This window comes from Populus euphratica, unplaced genomic scaffold, assembly GCF_000495115.2.
Source record: "Populus euphratica unplaced genomic scaffold, PopEup_1.0 scaffold46.1, whole genome shotgun sequence".
NCBI lineage: Eukaryota > Viridiplantae > Streptophyta > Magnoliopsida > Malpighiales > Salicaceae > Populus > Populus euphratica.
Window position 1 is genome coordinate 488,755 of NW_011499852.1, and position 11,945 is coordinate 500,699.

Consider the following 11,945-nt stretch of genomic DNA (forward strand, 5'->3'; position numbering starts at 1 on the left):
ATTTTTTATTTTATTTTTTAACATTGAGATATTTGAGCATTGAATTTTATAATTTATATAATTTATTTTTTGTTATACGTGGTCATTATGATTTCATAAATTCAGTCATGAGGTCATTATGATTTCATAAATTCAGTCATGAGGTCATTATGATTTCATAAATTCAGTCATGAGGTTGTTAATCTAACCCGAGTTAACTAAGTATTTTAATTGAATTTTTTTTTTTTAATTTTACCTTTTGATATTGGATTGGTTTAAAAATTAAACTTTAATATATTTTTCAATTTACTTTCTACATAAATATTTTATATCTAGATCTCACGATTCAAGTCACAGTCACATAATCTAAGTCAGGAGGTAAATTTTTATATTTTTTTAATTCTTTTCATTTTAATTTTAACATTTAACATTTGAATTTTTATTGTTTTTAAATTGTTTTTTTTCCTATTAATAATGTCATCTAGTATCTTATTATCTTAATATTTAAAAAAAATAGTATTTAATATAATTCAAATTTTGAATTATTGTTAATTTTTATATTAAAAAATAATATAAAAAACATAAATTAGATATTAAATTAAAATCATGCCTCAATAGCATTTACGTGGATGTCACATGCTTCTTCTGTTTTTTTTTTTAGGGGGTACAAAATTAAAACCGTAAGATTCAGATGGGATAATTATTGCAAGAATTGATGAAAATAGGCTCTCAACATAATTGCAGATGTTAAATTAAAATGGTGAAATTTTGTGCTGTTTGAAAATACAGTAGATTAAGTGAGTTTGAAAATATATTAATTTTTTATTTTATTTTTTGAAATTTATTTATAAAATTAGAACATTAAAATAATTAGAAAATAAAAAAACAATAATTTAAAACTAAAAAAATTCAAAATCATTTAAAAGTTCAGTTTAACGACGATGACAAACACCGCCAAGGAAAAATTACAACTTAGTTTTCCTGCTACAACATGGATGTCAGTGCTGCTGCTATAATGTGCTGGAAAGATAACAAGTAGATCAGTGCAGTCAAAATAGGAAGAAGAGCATATGGAGAGGGAGGTGGCAACGAAATACTGCTACCGGAGTAGTCATCCAAATAGTCATCGCCCTCGCCGGATCCTAATCCCTCTTTGCCGCCATTTGACCCTGTGCTCCACATTCCCAAATTGTTGTTCCTGCTCATTCCATTTCACTCGGTCATGTCTATCGTAAGTCGTAACAAATTCTTCTAACATTAACTAGCAACTGATTACTTAATCTTCACTGTTTCTTGCAGCCCACAGCATCAAAGTGAAACAAAACCTGAGGTTCAGTATTATTTTTTGCCTAGTAACTATTCTTTTGGTGTCAAGTTCTGAAATAGTCATGGCTCCTTTTAGCAGCCGAAATCCCAACTTAAGAACCAGGTATATGGCAGAAAATCAAGCCCAATATGGCATTGGAAATAAATCCCAGGATTTGTTTGGCATCAGAAATAAAAAGTAGGGTTGTGAGTGTTCCTAGAAATTTAGTGAGAGAAAAGGGGATAGAATTAAAGGTAAAAGAGAAGAAGAAAGTAAGGGACGGGGAGAGAGAAAAGAAAAGAAATGTTACTGTATACCTGCCACCAACACCGAGGACGCCAGAGTGCATAGTGATGAGGTCAATGAGAACAGCAGACTTGGGCTCCACACTGTAGGCCTTCTCATACTTCACCTCTAGTTCCGCGCCTGAGGCCACAAAAAATGCTCCATTAACCAATATGTCTCCCTCCGATCTCCAATTCCAACCTCTCCAATCATCTTCCGCCGTGTCCACCCGCTTTGTCACCTGCACAAAACCACACCCTCCCTTTCATGCTCACTTAAGTATATTTAGAAGTCCTTAGGAAGAATAGCAGTGGTTAGGTAAAAAGTGTTTTTCCTTGTAAATATATTAAATATTATCATTTGAAAATATAAAAAATTAATTTTAAATAAAAAAATTAATTTTAAAAAATATGATTTAAACCTTTTAATCGCTCGAAATGATACAAAAAGATTATTCTAACTGAACCCAACTAGTTTAAGATTAAGCCTCTCTTTTTTTATCGTAGTTATACGAATTTGTATGTGCATGTGTATGTATATATATATATATATATATCTAAGCCTCTTTTTTTTTATCGTAGTTCTACGAATTTGTATGTGAATGTGTATGTATATATATATATATAATTTTTAAAAAAATAAATTTAAAAAATATATATTTAATTAAAACAACAAAAGTTTGACACACGATATAAATAAAAAGTAAATCCCAAAAACACACCAAACACAGTCTTGGTATTATTACTCAACTCATTTGCTCCTGCTGTGTGCTTTGCGTTATTCTAATAATTAGGATTTTGCACCGAATTTTCTGTATTCATCGAAAATGGCGACATAAGGGTCAAATCTTGTTTTGAAAAATTGTCTCAATTATTATCTGTCCTCGTGCCTACCTACAAACGCAGGGACATATTTCAAAAAGAGAACTTGTTAAAGACAAAAGCAAGAATAGAAATTGCTTAGAGATTGGAATATTTAGGTATAAAAGTGGATTTGGGATTCTATTAAAGATGCGAACCAGTACCATTTTTTGTTTTTCTAGTGGCCGGATTTTATGGCAAGGGTAAAATCTTCAAAGGAAGAACTCCCAGCAGAAAATATATATTATATACTAGGGTTTTCATGTTTATAAATTCAGCAATGATAACCCCACCTTGAAAAGGACTTCAAATCTGGTGATTGGCCATTAGGGCATAGGCCCATCAAGATTCAAAATAGTAACACCATTACAATAAAGTAAGAACAAAAGTGTGAATCAGCAGTAGTTTTATTTTACCTCTTTAGCATTGCGATTGGAAGGAGCTGTGTAACGATTCCCTTGGCTGTTAATGGTAGGGTTACCACTACCACCAATAGCGTACATTTCCCACTGTGTAAAATCATTATTCACCACATGAATATACCCTCTTCTACATCTGGGCATTCTCTGCACCAACTTCTCGCCAAAGTGGTTGAAGGCTATGGTCACCTGCATCCCAGAGTCAGGCGAGTAATCATCACTGTGACCTAGCAGCATAACCTCATTGTGATGGGAGAAAAAGTTGTTTGATATTGTGATCCCTGTGGACCCCATCACAGCATCAATCAGACCGTCCTTACAATGAGAAAGTGAGCAGTGATCAATCCATATGTCTTTGGAGCCGAAGATGGAAATGCCATCACCATCCGACTTGGTCCGGTACCCAAAGTGGGTCGGGCTTGAACGTACATTGGTATTACCTGCGTTGCGACCAGGACAGAGAGTTTGTCACCATTTCTCCCAGTTCTTAAGAGAGTGTTTACTGCAAATTCTTATGGGATGCGGTTGTTTTTTAAATAATTATGATATTTTTATTTTTAAAAAATTATTTTTAATATTAATATATTAAAATGATTTAAAAATATATTAATTTAAAAATAAAAAAAATTAAATTTTTTTAGAAGTGATTTTTAACTCAGAAACAAAACAGCTAGCCACGCTCCAGGATCAACAAAACAAAAAAAAAAACATTTTTGCACCCAAGGCACCGGCCCAGCGGTGGAATGGCGCTTTGCGCCTTCTTCTGGGATGCGGTTGTTTTTTAAATAATTATGATATTTTTATTTTTAAAAAATTATTTTTAATATTAATATATTAAAATGATTTAAAAATATATTAATTTAAAAATAAAAAAAATTAAATTTTTTTAGAAGTGATTTTTAACTCAGAAATAAAACAGCTAGCCACGCTCCAGGATCAACAAAACCAAAAAAAAACATTTTCAGTTTTCCCCCATTACCTGAAGAAATTTGGGATTACTAGGACCCACCCACAACAAAAGGAAGTGGTTAAAAATGAAAAGATAGGATTCTAAACGGATCCTAAGTTCAGCCAAAAAGTTCTTTAGCATCTTGGATTATGGTAAATCCTGGATATATTGCGCCACTCAGAAAGGAAAAAAGAAGAAAATAAAGGAGCAAATGGAGACAAAACTTTACCTGACTGAACACAATGGTGAATGTGTATGTTGTGAATAATAACATTGCTTATATACTGCAGAGTAATGCAGCCACCACCCGTAATGTGAACATTAGCCCCACGCCCATCAAGGGTTTTATAGCTATTAAAAATGAGTTCTTGGGACAATTTAATGAGCATGTTAGTGGGAAACACAATCCAAAGGGGCTGAGGTTGTATCACAGCATATCTGAGAGTGCCTGGCCTTGGATTGACAGCATCATCATCCGAGTTGTCAGTCACTATATAATATTCACCGTTCTTGCCACCCATTGCGTATTGCCCGAACCCAATAGCGCAATCTGCCAGCCTCTGGCGATTGTTGGGCCAGTCTGGGTCACACTTCCAGCAATCATCTATGGGGTTACCTGTTAGGCATGTGGATTGATCTTCTTGAGATAGTACTTGTAGGGTTTGCCTTCTTGATACGGAAGCATTTACTCTTCTGCATTCAATGAAAGTTCAATTTTTAAAACTAGAATGACCTTAACGACACGGTAACCCAGTGAAAAAAATGAACATGGAGCAAGGATCCCGTTTAATCTTGAGCCTGCAAGACCCAAAATAATTCATACCAAAGAAATTTTGCAGCTGGAAAACATGAATAGAGTAAAACACAAAGAAATGCAGACAACTCAGTCAGCCAACATACATATATATAAGAACCAAGAACAAATTAAAACGACAGGGCTAAGTTAGACTCGGCATTGTACCTCTGAACTTCTTGAACAACTTCTTCAGGGTTGGGGTGTGGGGTGAGGAGGGTGCGGTTAAGCATTGCCGACCCAAGTGGAGAAAATGAGCTAAGAATCAGAGTTAGGACAATGCAGCTTGTTGAAAGCATTGTGTTGCTCAAGTTGAGGCTGGAGAAATGGGTGCTTTCACTGGAGCGTCGTTCTAAAGAAGCAGCGCTACAGCTTTCCAAGTTGCAGCATTCTTTTGGGATTTTGAATACTGTGACCTAGGTAGAATTGTTACTCTTAAATGTAATTATTGTGTATGAGTGGAGAAGATAATCACTTTATATCTTCCTCTCACTCTTTTGTCTTCTTTATCCCCATAAGTGTTTGATTTATAATCATGGAAACTGACCCTTTAGGGATTTCATTTGACAGGGGTAAAAAGGAAAGGAGAACAGGCACCCCCTAACAATTTATAACAAAATAATCATACACTAATACCTATTCCTCTACACTGATCAAGTTTTTATCCATATGAACTTAATTTGGCGTATAATGATTCCTTAATTAGATAGTTTTTATCCACAGAAATCTCTAGTTACGAGAAGAGAAGTGTGTTTTCAGTTTCATCCTTCCAGGTTATGTTGGAATTATTTTGGAAGTCAGAATCTATTTTGATTTATATATGATTTGGTATTAAAAATTAATTTTGTGAGATATAATTTTAGATTATCGTTCAAAAAATTATAAAACTAAAATCAAATTTAATATTAAAAAAAAAGTCTTTTCCACTTACACTATTCAAAAGACACAAAAAGTTCCATTTGATCCCTGAAGTTTCATCTTTTGATAATTTACTCCTTGTTCTTTTTAAATTTTATATTTATTTATAAAGCTTTAGTCCTAGTCATTGCGAAAGAATAGAGAAAGTCTTTGGGTTAAAAAGAGAGAGAGAGAGAGCTTGATTTCAGCCGCCAATAACTATAATTTTAATATTTATGCACTCATCTTTTCCTATGCTCATAAACATAAATCAGGGCATAATAAATTATATTCATTTAAATTGATTTTAAGTTTTTCTTGATATTAAAATATGTCTTGTGGGTAGAAAATGAAGTTAGGAGGTGAATATAATATTTTTGGGTTAAAACACCTCCAGTTATAGGAAAATGTTGCAGACATACAACGTGAGGTGAAGATCGACAGAAAACTTATTCATGATTTTTTGTTAAAAAAAAAAAAACATCACATGAATACAAAAAGGGAATTTTGATTATAAAACTTATTCATGATTTTTTGTTTTAAAAAAAAAACACATGAATACAAAAAGGGAATTTTGATTAAAGGGATATGTTTTCCTCTTTATTTCAAATCAGTAGGGTTTTTTTAAATATTTTTTTTTATTATTTTTTAGCTAACAAACCATACTTCCAATAAAAATTTATTTTTTAAAACAAAACAATACACAGGAATAAAAAAAGTGAATTTTGTCTAAAAATATATCTGTGAACTAGTGAATGGGGTGGGAGATTAAGACTGATTAACTAGGATTTATGAGTCTCTTTCATGCCTAGGTTAACACTAGAATAAGAGTAATAAAGCCTTGAATGTTATGTTTCTGTGCTTGGGTTAGCATTGATGTTGAAGGAAAAAGCCTTGGAGGCTGTGTTTTATGTATTTGCAGAAAAAATATAATACATGATTATGATTAGAGGTTGAAAAAGAAGAGAACGAGATCTAAGGGATTGAAACTCTTTACCTGATAGCTTATGAACATTTATGTAGTTACGAGCGACACCAACTTGCATGAAAATAATGTTAGAAATGGAAAAAATATCATGAAACCTATCTTAGATATCAATTTTATGAGATAATAGCCTTTAATTGTTAGTAGTTCATAGTTAAGTTAAAAAAATAACAAAAAAATTTTTTATGTTATGGAGAGAACATGTATTCACATTTCTAGTAGGAATATTGTTTTTATATTTTATTTTTTAAAATAAATTTTATTTAAAATTAATAAATTTTATTTTCTAAATTATTTTAATTTAATAATATTACAAATAAATTTTTAAATATAAAATAATATTTTTTAAATATATTTTTAAATAAAAACATTTTAACAAATAACTTCTACTCAAATATTTATTTATCCCTTTCAGAAAGGGGAACATATACCAACAAGGTAAATGCCTGACCACTTCATGTTTGTTTATTTGTTTATGTATTTTAAAAATATTTTTGAAAAAATTTAATTTTTTTTATTAATTTTAAATTAATATATTTTTAGTCGTTAGTAGTGCATAGTTAAGTTAAAAAAATAACATAAATTTTTTTATGTTATAGAGACAGCATGTATTCACATCTCTAGTAGGAATATACTTAGTTTAGAGTTTGTTTGTTTTTATATTTTATTTTTTAAATAAATTTTATTTAAATTTAATATTTTTTATTTTATAAATTATGTTAATATAATAATATTACAAATAATTTTTTAAATATAAAATAATATTATTTTAATATATTATTTACATTTACATTTACAAATAAGTTAGGATGCACGGTCAGGTTAAATTGTGTGGGGGAAGACACGTAAGCGGATCATCTACGAGAGGAGGAAGAGGCCAGCCATGTTAAGGAGGGACCCCCATTCACTCGGCCAAGAAGGGTGTACGTGTGAGCAGTCCACAAATAACTTCCACTCAAATATTTATTTATCCCTTTCAGAAAGGGGAATATATACCAACAAGGTAAATGCGTCACCACTTCATATTTGTTTATGTATTTTAAAAAAATTGAAATTTATTTTTTTATTAATTTTAAATTAATATATTTTTAAATTATTTTAATATATTAATATCAAAAATAATTTTAAAAAATAAAAAAATATTATTAATATATATTTTAATATAAAAAACTATTCAAAAACAACAACAACTACGTTTACCCAAATCTGTTAGGATGCACGGTCAGGTTAAATCGTGTGGGGGAAGACACGTAAGCGGATCATTTACGAGAGGATGAAGAGCCCAGCCATGTTGAGGAGGGACCCCATTGACCTCTGCCAAGAAGGGTGTACGTGTGAGCAGTCCATCCATGGGGAACACAAGATTTAGCAAACCCAAATCTCAATTATGCCATTCCATTAATGTTCTCTTGGAAGATAGTACCTTCGAAGAGTGGTCTCTGTGCGTGTAATGTACAAATTATATTCTTTTTATTCTTTCATAGACTAAATATCTTTATTTCATTGAGATATAGTTTTTTTTTTTTATAAGCAATCCTTTCCAAACACGTTGATTTTTTTAGCCTCCGTTTTGCACACCAAGTACTGCCTGGGATCTAAATTTCTAATTAAGTGGTAATTATCCTTTTCCGGTTTAACCAAAACTGGTACACATTACTGGGATCCTTAAAAGAAATTGGTCCGACCTTAAAAGGTAATTTAATTAATTAAAAATTAAGTTTTCTCCTTAATAATTATAAAAGTTTGAGTTTTTTCATGTACTTATATAATTATTAAATTTAAAGTTTGTAAAAATATTCGAAATATATATAAACTATTCTAAATATTTTTTAATAAAAAAATCCAAATTAACTATTTATTTTATGTTAATGATTGCCCAACTTATCTTTCCCTTTGTTTTTATGTTTAATAGTCGCAATCCAACTTAATTACAAGCTTTGTTTTTTTTTAACGTTAGATTCAAAAGGTGATTACATTAATTGAGGGAGCCATTGGGAGAGAATGAAGATTCTTTCCGGTTGATGCGGGGACCAATGGAGAGCCCATCTTCTTTTTATGGACAAGAACATGGGGATTGGTAAAGCAATGCAAGAACATCTGCCATTAGCAAAGTAGCAACTAGCAACTGCTGTCTTCATGTCCTGTTTCCCTTTCCCTTTTCGGGCCCCTCAATTTCTGAATTAATGTCTTGCGCTGCGCTCTGTTCTTACAGCATCCAGTTTTCACCGAAGAACTTCCTTGCACTTCAAATTCTTGTACTAAATTTAAAAATGGTTTTTAAAAAATAAAAAAAATATTATTTTAATATACTTTTAAATAAAAAATATTTAAAATAATCTTACAAAATCTATTGAAAAACTGGAATATACGTGGCACTCCATCCCTGTTGTAGGCACTTTATTCTTCTTTTTGTAAGTAAGTAGCACTAAGCAGATAGGATGTTAGTGGAGTAATTTTGGCCTCGTTAGAAATCATGTTCCAAACGTTGTTAATGAAAATTTAGAAATATTTTTTTATCCTTTTAAAATTATTGTTTTTTTATGTTTTTAAATGCTTTTGTTATTCTAAAATTAAAAATAATTTTTAACAAAAATAAAAAATATATGTTTAAACAAAAAAATATTTTAAAAAATAATTATTATAGACGGTGCCCTGCTGCTGGCATCACCAGTTACCTAGGAATAAAAACTTTGTGATTCCAGTCTTTGAAATCTTGTTCAAAAGCACTGGAGGTGTATATTCTTTTCCTCAACGGCGTGCAAAGCAGAACATGGAACATTACTTTGGATTAAAAAAATGACAAACTAGATATGTACCCCTTACTTATATATGATATCTTAATTTAGCGCTCTAAATTCTAATTTTAACAATGTCACCCTTGAACTAGCATGATTATTACATCCCTTCGAATTACTTTCTATAAATAAAATGAAAGCCCCGGCATCGCTTATGCATGTATATAGTTCACATACCTCTAGTTTCCCATCAAGACACTTCGATTGATGAGGTTATCAAGAGCTCAATTATGTGAATTATATGAAAATAAACTGAAGGATAATATATATTATTGGAATTGGAGGTCAGATGCTTTGTGGATTTGCGCTGCTGGGATTTCATCTGTCAATCAAAGTATGCAGAGGGGTAAATTGCACGTCTTTGATAACATAAAGGACTATATTAGCGAGTGAACATGTAGATTCCCCCCAAAATGATGAAGAGAAAAGCAGAACGTCCTTCTCTATCTTTACTACAGTTGCGTGTAGAGCATCCATCTACTGGATAAAGCTCCAGGTTGCTTTGGCTGGCATGTATTTTTCTAAAGGAGAAAAAGAAAAGAATATATATACTAGGAGATTATGATTGGCGGAATAATCGTCCCAATTTTTCAGTGAAAACAAAAAAAGTAAAAATTCCTCATCAAAGAAGGAGAAAAGTTGTTGTGGACTTTGGCACTTCCGTCGTTTCGGACTCGTGAATGAAAATCACTTTTCTGGACTGAAACAGGACTTGGGAACCAGGAGTCGCGACTTGGACTTGGAGCATTCTTCCATGCATCCAGATTCCCCATTAAAATTTATAAATTTTCAGGTATTTCTGCCCAAGTAAATTACATAAAATGGCGCTCAGTGTTGCTTGAAATTAATTGTGTTTTTAAAAAAATTAAAATTTTTTATTTAAAATTATTTTTTTATCTTTTTGACATACTAATATTTAAAATATTTTTTAAAAAAATAATATATTATTTTAATATATTTTTAAATAAAAATATTTTAAAAAATAATTCTTATTACACTTTCTTTTTACTGGTTACCTAGCCACCACCTCATCACGAATTGGATCAAAATTACTTTTATTGGCATGAAAATCAAACTGCAACTATTATCAATGTGTTTTCTAAAATGTATATATTTAACAAAATTGATATGCATTAATAGATATCAATATTATTATATTGCTAGTTATTGACCAACTTAAATTGTATCATTTAAATAAATTGAGAGTTGAATTGATATGATATAGTTAATTTAATAAGTCCAATCACAACCATTAAACCTTATAAAAATTATGTTTGACTAAAAAAAATTATAAACACTACTATTTTTTTATTTTTTTTATAAATATTAACATGATGGTGCTCTTTAAGGATCTAGATCTTAAGCATGGTCCAACTAAGTCAGTTAACTAGTGCAAAACCTGATTTGCTTTTTAAAAAAATAATAATAAAACAACACGATCCAATGTTTTTTTATAAAAAAATTAGAATGAGAAGATTTTAAGTTAACCTATCTAATTCATGATCTAAATTATAATCTTCACTGGTTTAATAACTTTGTATTTTGAAATTTATTTTTTGTTTAATTGAATGATTAACAATATAAAAATAGGAGGGAGAGTTTTAATCAAAATTTAAATAAATAATAATGTAAACATAAAAATACATAAAAAAACAAAAGAAGTGTTTGACTAAATATCTAAAATAAATAAATAAAAATACAAAAGGTTGGATTCTTTTAAGCTTAGCTTATCAGGCTTACACATGACGAGAAACTTAAACCCATGCGTGTCTTGACTTTGAAAAGGTCTTATGTTTAGGTTATTTTAAAAAGAAAAACCATGCATCGATAATAAACTTAGAATTTTATCATGATTATTATAATTAGAAATTCATAAGAGGGGGGTTTGGTCTAAAAATTCATTATAAATATATTTTTACTCAAAAAAACACTTTTAAAACATTCACAAACAACTTACCAATCACAAAACTATATAAAATAAAATAAAATCTAAATGTAATTCTATCTATATTTCCAAGCTTGTTTGTAAAAAAAATTATTATTGTTGAACTTTTTTATTGAATGAAATATGTTGATACTCAGTTCTGTTATTTGTTTGATGAATTATTGCAAGCTAATACATTCATAAATAGCTTACTAATCACAAAACTTTCTTAAAAAAAAAAAAACTAAACATAATTTGATGTATGTTTCCAAGCTTTTTTAAAAAAATAAACCTAAACATAATTTGATGTATGTTTCCAAGCTTATTTATAGAAAAAATCAGTATTATTAAACTTTCTTATTAAATAGAATATGTTGATACTAAAATTTGTTATTTTTTTTTTGTCAAATTATTACAAGTTGATAACTTTTTCTCTGTATCACTATAATCTATCAGCTTCCTCTCTTCTTTTTGAAATGGTGGATTGAAAAATAAAGTTTTGAACTAAAATGAAACTTTTTAAAAAATAAAGGGACTGTACTAAAAAAATAAAAATATACGGATTAAAAAGAATTTTGTCATGCTAATTTTATGATTTGTCGTTTTACACTTCGGTACTATATTTGTTTATTGTGTTATTTTTATAATAAATCATAAAAAAATCAGTTACTAACTTGATAAAAATAGGATCCAATTAAAAATTTTAAAAAAGAGAGAAGAATTTGTGTTAATCTACTGTTCAAATGACTGTTC

General features: G+C 29.8%; 1 protein-coding gene across 1 annotated transcript; it reads right to left on the bottom strand.

Annotated features, from left to right (window-relative positions):
• Positions 1 to 871: 871 nt before the first annotated feature.
• On the bottom strand, positions 872 to 5,121 carry LOC105121731 (Pectin lyase-like superfamily protein). The gene is made up of 5 exons (XM_011020500.1): positions 4,760 to 5,121; positions 4,028 to 4,491; positions 2,847 to 3,289; positions 1,603 to 1,811; positions 872 to 1,177 (listed from the first exon to the last, which is right to left on the bottom strand). Exons 1-5 carry the CDS (start codon positions 4,888 to 4,890, stop codon positions 964 to 966), a joined length of 1,461 nt encoding a protein of 486 aa, XP_011018802.1. The 5' UTR covers positions 4,891 to 5,121; the 3' UTR covers positions 872 to 963.
• Between the last annotated feature and the right edge of the window lie 6,824 nt (positions 5,122 to 11,945).